This window comes from Cherax quadricarinatus, chromosome 3, assembly GCF_038502225.1.
Source record: "Cherax quadricarinatus isolate ZL_2023a chromosome 3, ASM3850222v1, whole genome shotgun sequence".
Classification (NCBI taxonomy): Eukaryota; Metazoa; Arthropoda; class Malacostraca; order Decapoda; family Parastacidae; genus Cherax; species Cherax quadricarinatus.
Window position 1 is genome coordinate 77,439,625 of NC_091294.1, and position 25,299 is coordinate 77,464,923.

At 41.1% G+C, this 25,299-nt stretch overlaps 1 protein-coding gene across 12 annotated transcripts in view; it reads right to left on the reverse strand.

The window, feature by feature from the left end:
- LOC128706612 (uncharacterized) overlaps window positions 1–25,299 on the reverse strand; it is an 85,415-nt gene that overhangs the window by 27,462 nt on the left and 32,654 nt on the right. For 3 of the 12 annotated variants that reach the window (XM_070092676.1, XM_070092689.1, XM_070092668.1), the window contains exons 2-3: window positions 21,154–21,628; window positions 10,972–11,190 (exon numbers count right to left, since the gene is read on the reverse strand). In XM_070092676.1, the coding sequence (XP_069948777.1) occupies window positions 10,972–11,190; window positions 21,154–21,369 (435 nt within the window). In that variant the 5' untranslated portion in view covers window positions 21,370–21,628. The remainder of the gene's footprint in view (window positions 1–10,971; window positions 11,191–21,153; window positions 21,629–25,299) is intronic. The other 9 variants (XM_070092710.1, XM_070092714.1, XM_070092690.1 and 6 more) reach the window with 7 other exon arrangements.

Genomic DNA, 25,299 nt, shown 5'->3' on the forward strand with positions numbered 1-25,299 from the left:
TTTCCCTGAATCCCTTCACTAAATATTACCCTGCTCACACTCCAACAGATCGTCAGGTCCCAAGTATCATTCGTCTCCATTCACTCCTATCTAACACGCTCATGCACGCTTGCTGGAAGTCCAAGCCCCTCACCCACAAAACCTCCTTTACCCCCTCTTTCCAACCCTTTCGAGGACGACCCCTACCCCTCTTTCCTTCCCCTATAGATTTATATGCTTTCCATGTCATTCTACTTTGATCCATTCTCTCTAAATGACCAAACCACCTCAACAACCCCTCTTCTGCCCTCTGACTAATGCTTTTATTAACTCCACACATTCTCCTAATTTCCACACTCCGAATTTTCTGCATAATATTTACACCACACATTGCCCTTAGACAGGACATCTCCACTGCCTCCAACCGTCTCCTCGCTGCTGCATTTACCACCCAAGCTTCACATCCATATAAGAGTGTTGGTACTACTATACTTTCATACATTCCCTTCTTTGCCTCCATAGATAACGTTTTTTGACTCCACATATACCTCAACGCACCACTCACCTTTTTTCCCTCATCAATTCTATGATTAACCTCATCCTTCATAAATCCATCCGCCGACACGTCAACTCCCAAGTATCTGAAAACATTCACTTCTTCCATACTCCTCCTCCCCAATTTGATATCCAATTTTTCTTTATCTAAATCATTTGATACCCTCATCACCTTACTCTTTTCTATGTTCACTTTCAACTTTCTACCTTTACACACATTCTCAAACTCATCCACTAACCTTTGCAATTTTTCTTTAGAATCTCCCATAAGCACAGTATCATCAGCAAAAAGTAACTGTGTCAATTCCCATTTTGAATTTGATTCCCCATAATTTAATCCCACCCCTCTCCCGAACACCCTAGCATTTACTTCTTTTACAACCCCATCTATAAATATATTAAACAACCATGGTGACATTACACATCCCTGTCTAAGACCTACTTTTACCGGGAAGTATTCTCCCTCTTTTCTACACACCCTAACCTGAGCCTCACTATCCTCATAAAAGCTCTTTACAACATTTAGTAACTTACCACCTATTCCATATACTTGCAACATCTGCCACATTGCTCCTCTATCCACTCTATCATATGCCTTTTCTAAATCCATAAATGCAATAAAAACTTCCCTACCTTTATCTAAATACTGTTCACATATATACTTCAATGTAAACACTTGATCTACACATCCCCTACCCACTCTGAAACCTCCTTGTTCGTCCGCAATTCTACATTCTGTCTTACCTCTAATTCTTTCAATTATAACCCTACCGTACACTTTTCCTGGTATACTCAGTAAACTTATTCCTCTATAATTTTTACAATCTCTTTTGTCCCCTTTCCCTTTATATAAAGGGACTATACATGCTCTCCGCCAATCCCTAGGTACCTTCCCCTCTTTCAAACATTTATTAAACAAAAGTACCAACCACTCCAACACTATATCCCCCCCTGCTTTTAACATTTCTGTCATGATCCCATCAGTTCCAGCTGCTTTACCCCCTTTCATTCTACGTAATGCCTCACGTACCTCCACCACACTTACAGTCTGCTCTTCTTCACTCCTAAAAGATGGTATACCTCCCTGGCCAGTGCATGAAATTACCGCCTCCCTTTCTTCCTTAACATTTAAAAGTTCCTCAAAATATTCTCGCCATCTACCTAATACCTCCCTCTCCCCATCTACTAACTCCCCTACTCTGTTTTTAACTGACAAATCCATACTTTCCCTAGGCTTTCTTAACTTGTTTAACTCACTCCAAAATTTTTTCTTATTTTCATTAAAATTTCTTGACAGTGCCTCTCCCACTCTTTCATCTGCTCTCCTTTTGCACTCTCTCACCACTCTCTTCACCTTTCTTTTACTCTCCATATACTCTGCTCTTCTTATAACACTTCTGCTTTGTATATATATGTATATATATATAAAATATATATATATATAATATATATATATATATATATATATAATATATAATATATATATATACAGTGGACCCCCGCATAACGATGGCATCACATAGCGATTATTTCGCATACCGCTTACTTTAATTGCAAAAATTTTGCCTCACATACCGCTTAAAAACCCGCTTACCGATTTTCGTCCGAGACGCGTCCAATGTGCGGCCTGAGCCACGCTCACATGTTCCGCCGGTGGCATTGTTTACCAGCCAGCCTCCGCGGTAACATCCAAACATACAATCGGAATATTTTGTATTATTACAGTGTTTTCGGTGCTTTTTCTGGAAAATAAGTGACCATGGGCCCCAAGAAAGCTTCTAGTGCCAACCCTACAGCAATAAGGGTGAGAATTACAATAGAGATGAAGAAAAAGATCATTGATAAGTATGAAAGTGGAGTGCATGTCTCCGAGCTGGCCAGGTTGTATAATAAACCCCAATCAACCATCGCTACTATTGGTGGTACAGCTGCTGCTGCTGCTGCACTGTCAGCTGCTGCTGCTGTTGTAGCACCGTTGTTGGTGTGGCTTATTGAGAATACCAAGAAACAATTAACCCCAGAGGATTTGCCACCCAGGATAACCCAAAAAAGTCAGTGTCATCGAAGACTGTCTAACTTATTTCCATTGGGGTCCTTAATCTTGTCTCCCAGGATGCAACCCACACAAATCGACTAACACCCAGGTGAACAGGGAAAAATGCCTGGAACTAGTGCTCATATTGGTGAATTTAAAGCCAGCAAAGGTTGGTTTGAGAGATTTAAGAATCTTAGTGGCATACACAGTGTGATAAGGCCTGTTCTGGAAGAAAATGCCAAACAGGACCTACAGTACTCAGGAGGAAAAGGCACTCCCAGGACACAGTGTCTCATCAGTCATTGCTGCATCTTCAATAAAGGTAAGTGTCATTTATTCTTCATTTAGTAGACTAGTACATGCACAATATATACTGTGCATGTACTACTCTACTATTGTGCATGTATCCTTCTCTTTGTGTGTGGGAAAATATATATTTCATGTGGTAAAATTTTTTTTTTCATACTTTTGGGTGTCTTGCACGGATTAATTTGATTTCCATTATTTCTTATGGGGAAAATTCATTCACATAGCGATTATTTCGCATAACAATTACCCCTCTTGCACGGATTAAAATCGTTAACCGGGGGTCCACTGTATATATATATATATATATATATATATGTATATATATATATATATACATATATATATATATATACATATATATATATATATATATATATATATATATATACAGTGGACCCCCGGATAACGATATTATTTCAATCCAGAAGTCTGTTTGGGTGCCGTTATAGACCAAATTTTTTCCCATAAGAGATATTGTGAATTAGATTAGTCCGTTTCAGACCCCCAAAAATATACCTACAAAAGCACTTACAAAAATACACTTACATAATTGGTCGAGTTGGGAGCTGATCGTTATGCGGGGGTCCACTGTATATATATGTACACACAGTGGACCCCCGCCTTATGAACACATCGCGTTACGTTAAATCCGCCATAGGAAGCATTTGAACGCAAAAATTTTGCCTTGTCTCACGATAAAAAACTCGCCTTATGTGATTTGTCCAGGATGCGTCCCACGTGTGGCCTCAGTGCCAGTGTTTACAAGCCAGCCAGTGCGGTTGCATTTACGCATACGTTCGGTAAATTTCACATTATCCCAGTATTTTTAGCACTTGTAACTGCAAAATAAGTCATCATGGACCCCAAGAAAGCTTCTAGTGCCATCCCTGTGGTAAAAAGGGCGAGAATTAGTATGGAATTGAAATAAGAGATTAAGGAAATGTGTGCAAAGTGGGTTGAACTGCAAACCTTTTTGGATGAAAATCACCCTGACACAGCTACTGCAAGCCATGTTGGCAACCTGTACAATGACAATGCTATAGCTCATTTTAGGAATGACTTAAAGGAACGGGAGGTACAGAGCTCTAAGGACAGATTTGTTGTGCGACAGAAGTCCAGTGACTCTCAAGTTGGTCCTAGTGGCATTAAAAGAAGAAGGGAAGTAACCCCAGAAAAGGACTTGCTACCTCAAGTCCTAATGGAAGGGGATTCCCCTTCTAAACAATAACTTCCACACACTCCCCTCCTCCCATCCCATTAATCATCACCAGATCTTCAATAAAGGTAAGTGTCATGTATTCTATTCTTAGTATAGTAGTAATTGTGCATGTCTTCTACAGTTTGTGTGTATTAAAATTAATATTTCATGTGGTAAAAAAAAAAAAATTTTTCATACTTTGGGGTGTCAGAAAGGAATAATTTGATTTCCATTATTTTTCACGGGGAAAATTAATTCGGCTAACGATAATTTCAGCTTATGATGAGCTCTCAGGAATGGATTAATATCATAAGGCAGGGGTCCACTGTATATATATACATATATATATATATACATATATATATATATATATACATACATATATATATACATTATATATATATATATATGTATATATATACATATATATATACATATATATATATATATATATATACATATATATATACATACATATATATATACATATATATATATATACATATATATATATACATATATATATAAATATATATACATATATATATAAATATATATACATATATATATAAATATATATACATATATATATACATTATATATATATGTATATATATTTATATATATACATATATATATATACATATATATATACATTATATATATATATACATATATATATATACATATATATATATATATGTATATATATATATATAGTATATATATATATATATATATATATATATATATATATATAGTATATATATAGTATATATATATATATATATATATACTTGGAGTTTACCTGGAGAGAGTTTCAGGGGTCAACGCCCCCGCGGCCCGGTCTGTGACCAGGCCTCCTGGTGGATCAGCGCCTGATCAACCAGGCTGTTGCTGCTGGCTGCACGCAAACCAACGTACGAGCCACAGCCCGGCTGATCAGGAACTGACTTTAGGTGCTTGTCCAGTGCCAGCTTGAAGACTGCCAGGGGTCTGTTGGTAATCCCCCTTATGTGTGCTGGGAGGCAGTTGAACAGTCTCGGGCCCCTGACACTTATTGTATGGTCTCTTAACGTGCTAGTGACACCCCTGCTTTTCATTGGGGGGATGGTGCATCGTCTGCCAAGTCTTTTGCTTTCGTAGTGAGTGATTTTCGTGTGCAAGTTCGGTACTAGTCCCTCTAGGATTTTCCAGGTGTATATAATCATGTATCTCTCCCTCCTGCGTTCCAGGGAATACAGGTTTAGAAACCTCAAGCGCTCCCAGTAATTGAGGTGTTTTATCTCCGTTATGCGCGCCGTGAAAGTTCTCTGTACATTTTCTAGGTCGGCAATTTCACCTGCCTTGAAAGGTGCTGTTAGAGTGCAGCAATATTCCAGCCTAGATAGAACAAATGACCTGAAGAGTGTCATCATGGGCTTGGCCTCCCTAGTTTTGAAGGTTCTCATTATCCATCCTGTCATTTTTCTAGCAGATGCGATTGATACAATGTTATGGTCCTTGAAGGTGAGATCCTCCGACATAATCACTCCCAGGTCTTTGACGTTGGTGTTTCGCTCTATTTCGTGGCCAGAATTTGTTTTGTACTCTGATGAAGATTTAATTTCCTCATGTTTACCATATCTGAGTAATTGAAATTTCTCATCGTTGAACTTCATATTGTTTTCTGCAGCCCACTGAAAGATTTGGTTGATGTCCGCCTGGAGCCTTGCAGTGTCTGCAATGGAAGACACTGTCATGCAGATTCGGGTGTCATCTGCAAAGGAAGACACGGTGCTGTGGCTGACATCCTTGTCTATGTCGGATATGAGGATGAGGAACAAGATGGGAGCTAGTACTGTGCCTTGTGGAACAGAGCTTTTCACCGTAGCTGCCTCGGACTTTACTCTGTTGACGACTACTCTCTGTGTTCTGTTAGTGAGGAAATAATAGATCCATCGACCGACTTTTCCTGTTATTCCTTTAGCGCGCATTTTGTGCGCTATTACGCCATGGTCACACTTGTCGAAGGTTTTTGCAAAGTCTGTATATATTACATCTGCATTCTTTTTGTCTTCTAGTGCATTTAGGACCTTGTCGTAGTGATCCAGTAGCTGAGACAGACAGGAGCGACCTGTTCTAAACCCATGTTGCCCTGGATTGTGTAACTGATGGGTTTCTAGATGGGTGGTGATCTTGCTTCTTAGGACCCTTTCAAAGATTTTTATGATATGGGATGTTAGTGCTATTGGTCTGTAGTTCTTTGCTGTTGCTTTACTGCCCCCTTTGTGGAGTGGGGCTATGTCTGTTGTTTTTAGTAACTGAGGGACGACCCCCATGTCCATGCTCCCTCTCCATAGGATGGAAAAGGCTCGTGATAGGGGCTTCTTGCAGTTCTTGATGAACACAGAGTTCCATGAGTCTGGCCCTGGGGCAGAGTGCATGGGCATGTCATTTATCACCTGTTCGAAGTCATTTGGCGTCAGGATAACATCGGATAGGCTTGTGTTAATCAAATTTTGTGGCTCTCTCATAAAAAATTCATTTTGATCTTCGACTCTCAGTCTGGTCAGCGGCTTGCTAAAAACTGAGTCATATTGGGACTTAAGTAGCTCACTCATTTCCTTGCTGTCATCTGTGTAGGACCCATCTTGTTTAAGTAGGGGCCCAATACTGGGCGTTGTTCTCGATTTTGATTTGGCATAGGAGAAGAAATACTTTGGGTTTCTTTCGATTTCATTTATAGCTTTTAGTTCTTCCCGCGATTCCTGACTCCTAAAGGATTCTTTTAGCTTAAGTTCGATGCTTGCTATTTCTCTGACCAGTGTCTCCTTGCGCATTTCAGATATATTGACCTCTTTTAGCCGCTCTGTTATTATTATTTTTATTATCACACTGGCCGATTCCCACCAAGGCAGGGTGGCCCGAAAAAGAAAAACTTTCACCATCATTCACTCCATCACTGTCTTGCCAGAAGGGTGCTTTACACTACAGTTTTTAAACTGCAACATTAACACCCCTCCTTCAGAGTGCAGGCACTGTACTTCCCATCTCCAGGACTCAAGTCCGGCCTGCCGGTTTCCCTGAATCCCTTCATAAATGTTACTTTGCTCACACTCCAACAGCACGTCAAGTATTAAAAACCATTTGTCTCCATTCACTCCTATCAAACACGCTCACGCATGCCTGCTGGAAGTCCAAGCCCCTCGCACACAAAACCTCCTTTACCCCCTCCCTCCAACCCTTCCTAGGCTGACCCCTACCCCGCCTTCCTTCCACTACAGACTGATACACTCTTGAAGTTATTCTGTTTCGCTCCATTCTCTCTACATGTCCGAACCACCTCAACAACCCTTCCTCAGCCCTCTGGACAACAGTTTTGGTAATCCCGCACCTCCTCCTAACTTCCAAACTACGAATTCTCTGCATTATATTCACACCACACATTGCCCTCAGACATGACATCTCCACTGCCTCCAGCCTTCTCCTCGCTGCAACATTCATCACCCATGCTTCACACCCATATAAGAGCGTTGGTAAAACTATACTCTCATACATTCCCCTCTTTGCCTCCAAGGACAAAGTTCTCTGTCTCCACAGACTCCTAAGTGCACCACTCACTCTTTTTCCCTCATCAATTCTATGATTCACCTCATCTTTCATAGACCCATCCGCTGACACGTCCACTCCCAAATATCTGAATACGTTCACCTCCTCCATACTCTCTCCCTCCAATCTGATATTCAATCTTTCATCACCTAATCTTTTTGTTATCCTCATAACCTTACTCTTTCCTGTATTCACCTTTAATTTTCTTCTTTTGCACACCCTACCAAATTCATCCACCAATCTCTGCAGCTTCTCTTCAGAATCTCCCAAGAGCACAGTGTCATCAGCAAAGAGCAGCTGTGACAACTCCCACCCTGTGTGTGATTCTTTATCTTTTAACTCCACGCCTCTTGCCAAGACCCTCGCATTTACTTCTGTTATATATATATATATATATATATATATATATATATATATATATATATATATATATATATATATATATATATATATACATATATATTTAACAAGTCAGCCATCTCCCACCGAGGCAGGGTGACCCAAAAAGAAAGAAAATCCCCAAAAAGAAAATACTTTCATCATCATCCAACACTTTCACCTCACTCACACATAATCACTTTTTGCAGAGGTTCTCAGTACACAACATTTTAGAAGTATTACGTATAAAGATACACAACATATCCCTCGAAACTGCCAATATCTCGAACCCTTCCTTTAGAGTGCAGGCATTGTACGTACTTCCCATTTCCAGGACTCAAGTCCGGCTATATAAAAATAACCGGTTTCCCTGAATCCCTTCACTAAATATTACCCTGCTCACACTCCAATCAGATCATCAGGTCCCAAATACCATTCATCTCCATTCACTCCTATCGAACACGCTCATGCACGCCTGCTGGAAGTCCAAGCCCCTCACCCACAAAACCTCCCTCACCCCTTCCTTTCAGCCTTTTCAAAGACGACCCCTACCCCGCCTTCCTTCCCCTACAGATTTATATGCTCTCCATGTCATTCTACTTTGATCCATTCTCTCTAAATGACCAAACCACCTCAACAACCCCTCTTCAGCCCTCTGACTAATACTTTTATTAACTCCACACCTTCTCCTAATTTCCACACTCCGAATTTTCTGCATAATATTTACACCACACATTGCCCTTAGACAGGACATCTCCACTGCCTCCAACCACCTCCTCGCTGCTGCATTCACAACCCAATTTTCACACCCATATAAGAGTGTTGGTACTACTATACTTTCATACATTCCCTTCTTTGCCTCTATAGATAACATTTTTTGTCTCCACATATACCTCAACGCACCACTCACCTTTTTTCCCTCATCAATTCTATGATTAACCTCATCCTTCATAAATCCATCCGCCGACACGTCAATTCCCAAGTATCTGAAAGCATTCACTTCTTCCATACTCCTCCTCCCCAATTTGATATCCAATTTTTCTTTTTCTAAATCATTTGATACCCTCATCACCTTACTCTTTTCTATGTTCACTTTCAACTTTCTACCTTTACACACACTCCCAAACTCATCCACTAACATTTGCAATTTTTCTTTAGAATCTCCCATAAGCACAGTATCATCAGCAAAAAGCAACTGTGTCAATTCCCATTTTGTATTTAATTCCCCATAATTTAATCCCACCCCTTTCCCGAACACCCTAGCATTTACTTCTTATACAACCCCATCTATAAATATATTAAACAACCATGGTGACATTACACATCCCTGTCTAAGACTTACTTTTACCGGGAAGTTGTCTCCCTCTCTTCTACACACCCTAACCTGAGCTTCACCATCCTCATAAAAACTCTTTACAGCATTTAGTAACTTACCACCTATTCCATATACTTGCAACATTTGCCACATTGCTCCTCTATCCACTCTATCATATGCCTTTTCTAAATCCATAAATGCAATAAAACCTTCCCTACCTTTATTTAAATACTGTTCACATATATGCTTCAATGTAAACACTTGATCTACACATCCCCTACCCACTCTGAAGCCTCCCTGCTCATCCGCAATCCTACATTCAGTCTTACCTCTAATTCTTTCAATAATAACCCTACCGTACACTTTTCCTGGTATACTCGGTAAACTTATTCCTCTATAATTTTTACAATCTCTTTTGTCCCCTTTCCCTTTATATAAAGGGACTATACATGTTCTCTGCCAATCCCTAGGTACCTTCCCCTCTTTCATACATTTATTAAACAAAAATACCAACCACTCCAACACAATATCCCCCCCTGCTTTTAACATTTCTGTCATGATCCTGTCAGTTCCAGCTGCTTTACCCCCTTTCATTCTACATAATGCCTCACGTACCTCCCACACACTCACATCCTGTTCTTCTTCACTCCTAAAAGATGGTATACCTCCCTTGCCAGTGCATGAAATTACCGCTTCCCTTTCTTCATCGACATTTAAAAGTTCCTCAAAATATTCTCGCCATCTACCTAATACCTCCCTCTCCCCATCTACTAACTCCCCTACTCTGTTTTTAACTGACAAATCCATACGTTCCCTAGGCTTTCTTAACTTGTTTAACTCACTCCAAATTTTTTTCTTATTTTCATTAAAATTCCTTGACAGTGCCTCCCACTCTATCATCTGCTCTCCTTTTGCACTCTCTCACCACTCTCTTCACCTTTCTTTTACTCTCCATATACTCTGCTCTTCTTATAACACTTCTGCTTTGTAAAAACCTCTCATAAGCTAACTTTTTCTCTTTTATCACACCCTTTACTTCATCATTCCAGTAGTACTAGTACTACTTGTACTAGTACTACTACTAGTACTTGTACTACTACTAGTGCTACTAGTACTACTTGTACTACTCCTAGTACTATTACTAGTACTACTTGTACTACTCCTAGTACTATTACTAGTACTTGTACTACTACTAGTACTATTACTAGTACTACTACTACTAGTACTTCTACTAGTATTTCTACTAGTATTACTACTATTTCTACTAGTACTACTACTTCTATTAGTACTACTTCTACTAGTACTACTACTAGTACTTTTACTAGTATTACTAGTAGTATTTCTACTAGTACTACTACTAGTACTTCTACTAGTACTAATACTAGTAGTACTTCTACTAGTACTAATATTACTACTAGTACTACTAGTACTAATATTACTACTAGTACTACTAGTACTTCTATTACTACTAGTAGTAGTACTGCTACTACTAGTAGTACTACTAGTATTACTAGTACTAGTGCTATCATTACTAGTATTACTATTATCATTTCGAGTACTACTACTACGACTACTACTACTACTAGTGCTACCACTGCTACTAGTACTTACTTCACTGACCCAGGTACGAGACAGTTCACCTTCAGAAGTAACACCCACACCACTGATATCAGAGGTGCTGAAGCTCTTCTGTACCCCTAGGGCAGTGCTGAGGGCAGCACACGACCGGATCAGCTCTGTCTCTTCCTCTCCCCACAGGTTCGAACCTCCTCCTTCACCCACTGAACTCCCTCCACCTCCTCCACCTACTCCGATATTCAGTGTGGGTGCCTGAAATAGTGTGTGGAGTTAGTAATTCAGGTGGAAGGTTTTTCTGATGGATACTGTAGTTTTATGTTGGGTCCAGGAGCTGTGATTCGACCCATGTAATCAGGTATAGGTGAGTACACACACATACACGACGCCAGGAGCTGTGACTCGACCCCTGGAACCATTTTAAGTCCACACACACACACACACACACACATCCCTTGAAACTGGGCAACTACCTGAGAAATGGAAGACAGCTAATGTAGTCCCCATATTTAAGAAAGGAAACAGAGACGAGGCACTAAACTACAGACCTGTGTCTCTGACATGTATTGTGTGCAAAGTCATGGAGAAGATTATCAGGAGGAGAGTGGTCGAACACCTGGAAAGGAACAAGATTATAAATGAAAACCAGCATGGGTTCATGGAAGGCAAATCCTGTATCACAAACCTCCTGGAGTTTTATGACAAGGTAACAGAAGTAAGACACGAGAGAGAGGGGTGGGTAGATTGCGTTTTCCTAGACTGCAGGAAGGCCTTTGACACAGTTCCCCACAAGAGATTAGTGCAGAAGCTGGAGGATCAGGTGCACGTAAAAGGGAGGGCACTGCAATGGATAAGGGAATACCTGACAGGGAGGCAGCAATGAGTCATGGTACGTGAAGAGGTATCACAGTGGGCGCCTGTTACGAGCGGGGTCCCACAGGGGTCAGTTCTAGGACCAGTGCTATTTTTGATATATGTGAACGACATGATGGAAGGAATAGACTCTGAAGTGTCCCTGTTCGCAGATGATGTGAAGTTGATGAGAAGAATTAAATTGGACGAGGATGAGGCAGGACTGCAAAGAGACCTTGACAGGCTAGACATGTGGTCCAGTAACTGGCTTCTCGAATTCAATCCAGCCAAATGCAAAGTCATGAAGATTGGGGAGGGGCAAAGAAGACTGCAGACAGAGTATAGGCTAGGTGGACAAAGACTACAGACCTCACTCAGGGAGAAAGACCTTGGGGTGACCATAACACTGAGCACATCACCAGAGGCACACATCAACCAAATAACCGCTGCAGCATACGGGCGCCTGGCAAACCTGAGAATAGCGTTCCGATACCTTAATAAGGAATCGTTCAAGACACTGTACACTGTGTATGTTAGGCCCATACTGGAGTATGCAGCACCAGTCTGGAACCCACACCTGGTCAAGCACGTCAAGAAGTTAGAGAAAGTACAAAGGTTTGCAACAAGGCTAGTCCCAGAGCTCAAGGGAATGTCGTATGAGGAAAGGTTAAGGGAAATCGGACTGACGACACTGGAGCATAGAAGGGTCAGGGGAGACATGATAACGACATACAAGATACTGCGGGGAATAAACAAGGTGGACAGAGATAGGATGTTCCAGGGAGGGGACACAGGGACAAGGGGTCACAACTGGAAGCTGAAGACTCAGACGAGTCACACTGACGTTAGGAAGTATTTCTTCAGTCATAGAGTTGTCAGCAAGTGGAATAGCCTAGCAAGTGAAGTAGTGGAGGCAGGAACCATACATAGTTTTAAGAAGAGGTATGACAAAGCTCAGGAAGCAGAGAGAGAGAGGACCCAGTAGCGATCAGTGAAGAGGCGGGGCCAGGAGCTGAGTCTGGACCCCTGCAACCACAATTAGGTGAGTACACACACACGCACACGCACGCACACGCACAGCAACAGAGCAATGATTGACACACTAGCCGAGGTGGCCAGGAGAGCACACATGGGGGGAGCAAAGTTACTAGTTATGGGTGATTTCAATCACAAGGAGATTGACTGGGAAAACCTAGAGCCCCATGGGGGTCCCGAAACATGGAGAGCCAAGATGATGGATGTGGTACTGGAAAACCTCATGCATCAACATGTTAGAGGCACTACCAGAGAGAGAGGAGAGGATGAACCAGCAAGGTTGGACCTTGTATTCACCATGAGTAGTTCGGACATCGAGGGTATCATGTATGAAAGGCCCCTGGGAGCTAGTGATCATGTGGTTCTGTGCTTCGACTACATAGTTGAGCTCCAAGTGGAGAGAGTAGCAGGAATAGGCTGGGAAAAAACAAACTACAAAAGGGGGAACTACTCAGGCATGAGGAACTTCCTTCAAGACATTCAGTGGGAGAGGGAACTGACAGGAAAACCAGTACAAGAAATGATGGACTATGTAGCAACAAAATGCAAGGAGGCAGAGGAGAGGTTTGTTCCCAAGGGAAACAGAAATAATGGGAAGAACAGAACGAGTCCTTGGTTCACCCAAAGGTGTAGGGAGGCAAAAACTAGGTGTACTAGGAATGGAAAAGGTACAGAAGACAGAGAACTCAGGAAAATAAAGAAATCAGCCGAAGAGCCAGAAACGAATATGCACAGATAAGAAGGGAGGCTCAGAGACAATATGAAAATGACATAGCATCAAAAGTAAAGACTGACCCGAAGCTGTTGTACAGCCACATCAGGAGGAAAACAACAGTCAAGGACCAGGTAATCAGACTGAGGAAGGGTGATGGGGAATTCACAAGAAATGACCGAGAGGTTTGTCAGGAGCTCAACACAAGATTTAAAGAGGTATTTACAGTGGAAACCAGTAGGACTCCAAGAAATCAGAACAGGGGGGCACACCAGCAAGTGCTGGATAAGGTACATATAACCAAGGAGGAGGTGAAGAAGCTGCTATGTGAACTTGACACCTCAAAGGCGGTGGGACCAGACAACATCTCTCCATGGGTCCTTAAAGAGGGAGCAGAAATATTGTGTGAGCCATTAACAAAGATCTTCTACACATCATTTGAAACTGGGCAACTCCCTGAGGTATGGAAAATGGCAAATGTAGTCCCAATTTTTAAAAAGGGAGACAGACATGAGGCACTAAACTACAGACCTGTATCACTAATGTGTACAGTATGCAAGGTCATGGAGAAGATCATCAGGAGGAGAGTGGTGGGGCACCTGGAAAGAAACAAGTGTATAATTGACAACCAGCACGGTTTCAGGGAAGGAAAATCCTGTGTCACAAACCTACTAGAGTTTTATGACAAGGTGACAGAAGTAAGACATGAGAGAGAGGGGTGGATCGACTGCATATTTTTGGACTGCAAGAAGGCCTTCGACACAGTTCCTCACAAGAGGTTACTGCAAAAGCTAGAGGACCAGGCACACATAACAGGAAAGGCACTGCAATGGATCAGAGAATATCTGACAGGGAGGCAATAACGAGTCATGGTACGCGACGAGGTGTCAGAGTGGGCGCCTGTGACAAGCGGGGTTCCATAGGGGTCAGTCCTAGGACCTGTGCTGTTCTTGGTATATGTGAACGACATAAAGGAAGGGATAGACTCAGAAGTGTCCTTGTTTGCAGATGATGTGAAGTTAATGAGAATAATCAAATCGGACGAGGATCAGGCAGGACTACAAAGAGACCTGGACAGGCTACAAGCCTGGTCCAGCAACTGGCTCCTTGAATTTAACCCTGCCAAATGCAAAGTCATAAAGATTGGGGAAGGGCAAAGACGACCGCAGACACAATATAGCTTAGATGGCCAAAGACTGCAAACCTCACTCAAGGAAAAAGATCTGGGGGTGAGTATAACACCGAGCATATCTCCTGAGGCGCACATCAATCAGATAACTGCTGCAGCATACGGGCGCCTGGCAAACCTACGGATAGCATTCCGATACCTCAGTAAGGATTCGTTTAAGACTCTGTATACCATCTACGTCAGGCCCATACTGGAGTATGCAGCACCAGTTTGGAATCCACACCTAGTCAAGCACGTCAAGAAATTAGAGAAAGTGCAAAGGTTCGCAACAAGACTAGTCCCAGAGCTACGGGGATTGTCCTATGAAGAAAGGTTGAGGGAAATCGGCCTGACGACACTGGAGAACAGGAGGGTCAGGGGAGACATGATAACGACATATAAAATACTGCGCAGAATAGACGAGGTGGACAAAGACGGGATGTTCCAGAGATGGGACACAGACACAAGAGGTCACAATTGGAAGTTGAAGACTCAGATGAATCAAAGGGATGTTAGGAAGTATTTCTTCAGTCATAGAGTAGTCAGGCCATGGAATAGCCTAGAAAGTGATGTAGTGGAGGCAGGAACCATACATAGTTTTAAGGCGAGGTATGATAGAGCTCATGGGGCAAGGAGAGAGAGGACCTAGTAGCAATCAGCGAAGAGGCGGGACCAGGAGCTGTGACTCGACCCCTGCAACCACAAATAGGTGAGTACACACACACACACACACACACACACACGTGTTGGTAATTTCCCTTATTTACAAATGGAGAGAGTTGAAAAGTCGGGGGCCTCTCACACTCAATCGAGTGCTCTCTTAGTGTACTCGTTGCGCCTCTGTTTTTAGTGGATGTAGTCTGTGCTATCTGTTAGTCTTTATTTTCTTCATTCTTGCATAGCCCAGCAACTGAAAATTGTCCGCATTAAACATCATAGTTGTCTGAGGCCTACATATATCTGCTTGAAGATTCACGGTCTTCAATTGTCGTTACTCTCAGATATTATAGTGTCATCAATACATTAGATTTTGTAATAATGTTGGTAGAATTACCGACAATATGCACTTGTGTCCTTTTACTTTACACATTAGATTTTGCCACATAAGTGGTTAGTTTATTGTGTACCTCATATCCATCCTGTGGATGGTAGTGGCTAGTTTATTGTGTACCTCATATCCATCCTGTGGATGGTAGTGGCTAGTTTATTGTGTACCTCATATCCATCCTGTGGATGGTAGTGGCTAGTTTATTATGTACCTCATATCCATCCTGTGGATGGTAGTGGCTAGTTTATTGTGTACCTCATATCCATCCTGTGGATGGTAGTGGCTAGTTTATTATGTACCTCATATCCATCCTGTGGATGGTAGTGGCTAGTTTATTGTGTACCTCATATCCATCCTGTGGATGGTAGTGGCTAGTTTATTGTGTACATCATATCCATCCTGTGGATGGTAGTGGCTAGTTTATTATGTACCTCATATCCATCCTGTGGATGGTAGTGGCTAGTTTATTGTGTACCTCATATCCATCCTGTGGACAGTAGTGGCTAGTTTATTGTGTACCTCATATCCATCCTGTGGATAGTAGTGGCTAGTTTATTGTGTACCTCATATCCATCCTGTGGATAGTAGAGGCTAGTTTATTGTGTACATCATATCCATCCTGTGGATGGTAGTGGCTAGTTTATTGTGTACCTCATATCCATCCTATGGATAGTAGTGGCTAGTTTATTGTGTACCTCATATCCATCCTGTGGATAGTAGAGGCTAGTTTATTGTGTACCTCATATCCATCCTGTGGATAGTAGAGTCTAGTTTATTGTGTACCTCATATCCATCCTGTGGATGGTAGTGGCTAGTTTGTGTACCTCATATCCATCCTGTGGATGGTAGTGGCTAGTTTGTGTACCTCATATCCATCCTGTGGATAGTAGAGGCTAGTTTATTGTGTACCTCATATCCATCCTGTGGATGGTAGTGGCTAGTTTGTGTACCTCATATCCATCCTGTGGATGGTAGTGGCTAGTTTATTGTGTACCTCATATCCATCCTGTGGATGGTAGTGGCTAGTTTGTGTACCTCATATCCATCCTGTGGATGGTAGTGGCTAGTTTATTGTGTACCTCATATCCATCCTGTGGATGGTAGTGGCTAGTTTGTGTACCTCATATCCATCCTGTGGATGGTAGTGGCTAGTTTGTGTACCTCATATCCATCCTGTGGATAGTAGAGGCTAGTTTATTGTGTACCTCATATCCATCCTGTGGATGGTAGTGGCTAGTTTGTGTACCTCATATCCATCCTGTGGATGGTAGTGGCTAGTTTATTGTGTACCTCATATCCATCCTGTGGATGGTAGTGGCTAGTTTGTGTACCTCATATCCATCCTGTGGATGGTAGTGGCTAGTTTATTGTGTACCTCATATCCATCCTGTGGATGGTAGTGGCTAGTTTGTGTACCTCATATCCATCCTGTGGATAGTAGAGGCTAGTTTATTGTGTACCTCATATCCATCCTGTGGATGGTAGTGGCTAGTTTGTGTACCTCATATCCATCCTGTGGATGGTAGTGGCTAGTTTATTGTGTACCTCATATCCATCCTGTGGATTGTAGTGGCTAGTTTGTGTACCTCATATCCATCCTGTGGATAGTAGTGGCTAGTTTGTGTACTTCATATTCATCCTGTGGATAGTAGTGGCTAGTTTATTGTGTACCTCATATCCATCCTGTGGATAGTAGTCTAGTTTATTGTGTACCTCATATCCATCCTGTGGATAGTAGTGGCTAGTTTATTGTGTACCTCATATCCATCCTGTGGATGGAAGTGGCTAGTTTATTGTGTACCTCATATCCATCCTGTGGATAGTATTGGCTAGTTTGTGTACTTCATATCCATCCTGTGGGTAGTAGTGGCTAGTTTATTGTGTACCTCATATCCATCCTGTGGATAGTATTGGCTAGTTTATTGTGTACTTCATATCCATCCTGTGGGTAGTAGTGGCTAGTTTATTGTGTACTTCATATTCATCCTGTGGATAGTAGTGGCTAGTTTATTGTGTACTTCATATCCATCCTGTGGGCAGTAGTGGCTAGTTTATTGTGCAAACGGCATCTGTCTTCTGGACAGTAGTGCAAGAGCATATGACTACACACAAGGCCTAGGAACTAGACCTCATGAGGGTTAACAAGAGAACATCTGGATTTATATCTACAGTTGACTTTTTGATATCTTGTAATTAATAAGATGTCTTAGCATGTCACATAGGTTATTATACTATCTGTATATTCCTCATTGAGAACGAGAAACAGAAGCGAGGCCAATACTGTGCCTTGAGGAACAGAGCTTTACACTGTGGCAGCCCCTGACTTCACTTTGTTTACTAATACTCCCCTGATTCTGTTAAATTTAATACACATCTGCGCACTTTTCCCTGTTGAATATTCCTTTTGCAGATATTTTGTGTGCTACACTATGGTCGCACTTGTCGAAGACTTTCAAAATTTGTGTAAATATCAGCATTTAGCTTATATTCCAAGCATGTCATGCGTCGTCAGCAGCTGTGCAGTGTTGAAAGACATCAACAGATAGGAGGGTAAATTCTCTGAAGCATGGCAGAATGTAACAGTGGCAACCCATGACACAGAGTGAGGTCCGTCTCCGACCCCCACACTCACCTTCAGTCTCCTCACACCCTTCCAGGTAAGGGAAAGTGGAGGACCTCAGAGGTTGAAGATAAAGCAAATTACAGATTATTTAGGAAATGCAGTGGTCATTCCAAAACCATGTCTAATCGATATCAACTGATCTATTGCCATATTAAATCATTTTACCTAAGTGGGTAATACACCCACAAACTCAAGCTATATGTAACACTGCATTATTGTACAAATCATTAACTAATTGTCACTCTATACCAAGATGCCTACATATTTACTTACTACCACCATATTTATTTACCCTCCTCCATGACAGTTGCCCTGTTTAACACTAGGAGCACAGAAGCGTGAAGTCAATCTACCTGCCCAACCGGTAAACCATTTGAAATCAGATTATCCCAACATCAGTAAGGACGGCTCAGGAGTCAAATACAATCTTTAATCATGTTAGTACTTGCAGTAATCCACCGGGGTGGGCAACAGCTCAGGTCACTGTACCCAATAGTTCCAGTGTGGAAAGGAATGTCTTATATAATTCAAGTACAGTATTGGAACGTACAAACTCGACATTTATTTAGTAGAGTCAATTGTGCACAATCTTAAGCAAGGATGCTGTATAAAATCCCTGGATTGTTCAGTATGTAACAGGTCCTCATGAGGATTTGGCGATGATAGACCAGCGTTCTCCGCACCTGTCCTATACGTTTTGCCCATCAAGAATCCTGTCCGTCTGGGTTACAGTACACATTATACCAGGAGGTTTAACAATCCCTTAGGTGTAGGGGAGACTATGCCAGTGTTAGCACTCAATTACCCCTGATTTCATTTTGAGGGGAGACTATGATAGACTATTCCACATGTTTCACTCACTGGAAATCCCGTTCCACCTTTCGTATATGGGAAATTCCATAGGATTAGGCTTAGACCCTGCATACGAGTACAGTTACATAAGTTTATGTGACTACAACTTACATAATATTGTATATTTGAGTTTCTTAGGATAGCCTAGGGAGGTCAGGTAGTGACATAGCTTTAGGGGTCCTGGTGTTAACAGTCACTACAGTTGTTATGGAACAGTAAACTTCTCTACCGACAACTAGTTAATCTGATTCGTATAATAATGCAATATATTACATTTAGCTAGTGTGTCTGGGTATAATAACCACTTAGGCAAACATGATTCCATGTGGCAATAAATCAGTTGATATTGATCAGATGCGGTTTTGGGCTGACTACTGTTTCCTTAATAATCTGTAACTTGCTTTCTGAGGTCCTCCACCTCTCTTATGGTGAGCAGCAACCTTAAACCAAGACAGCAATGCCTAAGCGTACATAATAAGGCAAATAGATTACTGGGATTTATATCAAGAAGTGTAAGCAACAGAAGTCCAGAGGTCATACTGCAGCTTTATACATCATTAGTAAGGCCTCACCTAGATTATGCAGCTCAGTTCTGGTCTCCATATTACAGAATGGACATAAATTCGTTAGAAAACATTCAGCGTAGGATGACTAAAATAATACATAGCATTAGAAATCTTCCTTATGAAGAAAGATTGAAGACTCTTAAGTTACATTCACTTGTTAGACGAAGAATGAGGGGAGACCTGATCGAAGTGTATAAGTGGAAGATAGGTATTAATAAAGGGGATATTAATAAGGTCTTGAGGATGTCTCTCCAAGAGAGAACCCGCAGTAATGGATTTAAATTAGATAAGTTTAGATTTAGAAAGGATATAGGAAAGTATTGGTTTGGAAAAAGGGTAGTTGATGAGTGGAACAGTCTACCTAGTTGGGTTATTGAGGCTAGGACTTTGGGTAGTTTCAAATTTAGGTTGGATAAGTACATGAGTGGGAGGGGTTGGATTTGAGTGGGACTTGCACATCAGAGCTTATTTCTTGGGTGGCATTGAAAATTGGGTTGGTCAAATGTTTGTTAGTGGGATGAATTGTAAAGGACCTGCCTAGTATGGGCCAACAGGCCTCCTGCAGTGTTCCTCCTTTCTTATGTTCACTCCAGAAGTGTGTGAAGGTAGGTGTAGGGTCAGTGACGGGCTGATATGGGCTGCTACTGACACCTGCCTTCAGTCAGAGAATTTCCCCTCCTATCTGTTGCTGTGTTGCAACGTTGCATTGTTCCTGATGATGCACGAGAGTGCCAATGATCTAGAGCTAAGAATTACTGGTCAGTTAGCAAGAGCTTATTTAAAATAAAGTCCTTTCTAAAATTTTCTCTTATACGATTAAAGATATATTTTTTTTTTAATTTAACGTAAATTTTAATAATTTTGTACCAAAAATTAGAAAATTTACCTAACCTTATTATAACAAGCGCCATTTAATTTAGCATAATCCAACTGAATATATTTAGATAAGTTTACAATAATTTAATAATAAACAGACAGAATATTTTTGCAAAATTACTGCATACACAAATTTTCACTTGCCTTTTCGGCAAGAACGCTTTGCTATTTAAGCCAAAATCACAAGTTTTACATATTCTGCATGATATATATACATATATAACACGTCAGCTGTCTCCCACCCAGGCAGGTGACCAAAAAAAAAAATTCACCATCATTCACACATAATCATCGTCTTTGCAGAGGCGCTCAGATGTCACTCCAAACAGCCACTGTCTCAAACCACCTCCTTTAAAGTGCAGGCATTGTACTTTCCACCTCCAGGACTCAAGTCCGGCTAACCGGTTTCCCTGAATCCCATTATAAAATATTACCCTGTTCACACTCCAGCAGCTCAAGTCCCAAGAACCTGCAAATCTGACTTACCTGTGCACTCACCTGGAGACGATGTCTGGTCTCAGGTGTAGGTGATGGTCCTCGACCGAGATGCGGAGGCAGGACCACTCTCAGACCAGCACGAGACATCTCCGAGGCCGCGCTACTGATGGAGAACAGTGAGAGTTCAGTGCTTACACTTTCATGACTTGGAGACCTCAGGAGGCGAGATGGGGCAGCTACTGGTAGCTTCTCACTACCAGCCATTACCAACACCTCCACCACCACCACCAACACCTCCAACACCTCCAACACCACCAACACCTCCAACACCAAGTTCAACACCCAGATTCAACCATCTTGAACCCTTCACCAATGTTACTAAAGTCTTGTCCAATATTTACACTATCAACATTTCTATATACACACTGGCTGCAGTAGGGCAGATGCTTATTACAGCTCCTGGTACTAGCACCTGTTCTTCAACACCTGTTCAACACCCGTTCTTCATCTGAACACCGGGACACTGGTAATTAGGAAATCAATAAAATTAAATTTCAAGGCTATTACTCTTGGTACTATATACATGACACTGTAAATATTGTAGTACCTATATACACGGTACAGTAAATATTGTGCCTATATACATAACACTGTAAATATTGTCGGTACTATATACATGGTACTGTAAAAACTGTATGCAAGGTACTATAAACATTGTAGTGAATATACACATGACACTATCAACATTGTCTATAAACATTACATTATCAACATTATTACTATATACATGGCACTATCATTGCCATTGTCTAGGTCCCAGATACAAAACAATATTGACAATAGTCCAGCTAATCTTTACAATAGTCCAGCTACGTCACAATAGTCCAACTAGTCTTTACAATAGTCCAGCTAGTCTACGCAGTAGTCCAGCTACGTCACAATAGTCCAACTAGTCTTTACAATAGTTCAACTAGTGTTCACAAAAGTTCAACTAGTCTTTACAATAGTCCAACTAGTCTTTACAATAGTTCAACTAGTGTTCACAAAAGTTCAACTAGTCTTTACAATAGTCCAACTAGTCTTTACAATAGTTCAACTAGTGTTCACAAAAGTTCAACTAGTCTTTACAATAGTTCAACTAGTGTTCACAAAAGTTCAACTAGTCTTTACAATAGTCCAACTAGTCTTTACAATAGTTCAACTAGTGTTCACAAAAGTTCAACTAGTCTTTACAATAGTCCAACTAGTCTTTACAATAGTTCAACTAGTGTTCACAAAAGTTCAACTAGTCTTTACAATAGTCCAACTAGTCTTTACAATAGTCCAACTAGTATTTACAATAGTCCAACTAGTCTTTACAATAGTCCAACTAGTATTTACAATAGTCCAACTAGTATTTACAATAGTCCAACTAGTCTTTACAATAGTCCAACTATTTACAATAGTCCAACTAGTCTTCACAATAGTCCAACTAATTACAATAGTCCAACTAGTATTTACAATAGTCCAACTAGTCTTCACAATAGTCCAACTAGTCTTTACAATAGTCCAACTAGTCTTCACAATAGTCCAACTAGTCTTTACAATAGTCCAACTAGTCTTTACAATAGTCCAACTAGTCTTTACAATAGTCCAACTAGTATTTACAATAGTCCAACTAGTCTTCACAATAGTCCAACTAGTCTTTACAATAGTCCAACTAGTATTTACAATAGTCCAACTAGTCTTTACAATAGTCCAACTAGTATTTACAATAGTTCAACTAGTCTTCACAATAGTCCAACTAGTCTTTACAATAGTCCAACTAGTATTTACAATAGTCCAACTAGTCTTTACAATAGTCCAACTAGTCTTTACAATAGTCCAACTAGTATTTACAATAGTCCAACTAGTATTTACAATAGTCCAACTAGTCTTGACAATAGTCCAACTAGTCTTTACAATAGGAGGTATGTTGCAACCTAGTGCCTCACTATATTGACTGGTTCAAGGTTCTTCAATTTTGTCTTAGATCTTTCATGGAGGTTCTGGTTGCAATGACGACTCATGGAAGCGAACACTAGAGTCGTCATTGCAACCACCGCCCCCTGAAGGACCTAACTAGGTCAGAATTGAAGAATCTTGAACCATTCAATGCAGGGGATTTACACTATCCCTGCGGAGGCTGTGACAGAATATACGTTGGCGAAACAGCAAGAAAGTAAAACAAGTCTCAATGAACACATTAAGATTGAAGATTCAGATACATACATCTTAATCTTCAACTTGTCGGTATTTTACACCATTTTCAATGATACTATCAGACACTAGCACAATGGTATCTTGGTACAGATGATATCTTCCATTTTTCCTCTCGTATTTACTAGTTATGAGTGAGAAGGGTTGGATTCCAGGTGGACCTGTCTTCTTACTTCCACTAGTGAATCCCGTCCCTTACAACGTCTTCCAGATCTTCAACCTCACCTTGGACAGTATTTAGAACTCTTCTCCAGGCTGAGTGACCGACCACCTCAAATACTATTTCTTCAAGGCCGGACTGATTACATCATTTCACTACTACTCCAGCTGCCTCTATTTGACTGAAGAAGCCTACTGTGTAGGTGAAACGTTACATCCATAAAGATACCCAACTACTGCACATATCTCTTAACCTTCCACATTAATGCATGTAGGAACGACATGAACGCCTGTGTACAATACCGGAATTCCGCCAATCACCTCATGAAATTCAGCAACGCCCGACAAGTGATCAAAGAACCTATTTTTCGTAGGTATAAATGCTTTGAATCATTATCAATTGTTGTTTCTAACACAATTAAGCAAAATAAAGGCAGCATGATCATCTCTGAAGTATTAGCAAATATTAAACCCCGCCATCACATAGCTGCTACTATCACCACTACTACTGTTACTACCCACAGCTATATTATGCTTGGTAACTCACTCTAATACCTATATATAGCATATATACATATATATATACATTTTATATATATATATATATATATATATATATATATATATATATATATATATATATATATATATATATATATATATATATATATATATATATATATATATATATACGCACACACACACACACCCTCTGTCACTGTATCGTTACGGCTGAGTTTACCTGGAGAGGATTTCGGGGGTCAACGCCCCCGCGGCCCAGTCTGTGACCAGGCTTCATGGTGGATCAGAGCTTTATCAACCAAGCTATTGCTGTTGGCAGCACACAACCCGACGTACGAACCACAGCCCGGCTGGTCAGGTACTGACTTTAGGTGCCTGTCCAGTGCTTTCTTGAAGACAACCAGGAGTCTATTGGTAATCCCCCTTATGTATGCTGGAAGGCAGTTAGTCATGGGCCCCCTGACACTTATTGTGTTGTCTCTTAACGTGCTAGTGACACCCCTGCTTTTCATTGGGGGAATGTTGCATCGTCTGGAGTTTACCTGGAGAGAGTTCCGGGGGTCAACGCCCCCGCGGCCCGGTCTGTGACCAGGCCTCCTGGTGGATCAGAGCCTCGTCTGCCTAGTCTTTTGATTTCATAGGGAGTGATTTTCGTGTACAAGTTTGGTACTAATCCCTCTACGATATCCAAGTGTATATAATCATGTATCTCTCCCTCCTGCATTCTAGGGAGTACAGGTTGAGGAACTTCAAGAGTTCTCAGTAATTTAGGTGTTTTATTGCAGTTATGTGTGCCGTGAAGGTTCTCTGTACATTTTCTATGTCAGCAATTTCACCTGCCCTATAAGGTGCTGTTAGTGTGCAGCAATATTCCGGCCGAGATAGAACAAGCGACCTGAAGAGTGTCATCATGGGCCTGACATCCCTAGTTTTGAAGGTTCTCATTATCCATCCTGTCATTTTTCTAGCAGATGCGATTAGTACAATATTATGGTCTTTGAAGGTGAGATCCTCTGACATGATCACTCACAGGTCTTTTACATAAGTTTCTCGCACTACTGTGTGCTTGGAATTTGTTTCATAACTCTGTATAGTTTTAATTTCCTCACGTTTTTCCATATCGCAGTAACTGAGATTTCTCATCATTAAACTTCAAATTGTTTTCTGTGGCCCATTTAAAGATTTGTTTGATGTCCGCCTGGAGTCTTGCAGTGTTTTCAATGGATGACACTGTTATGCAGATTCAAATGTCATCTGCAAAGGAAGACAAGGTGC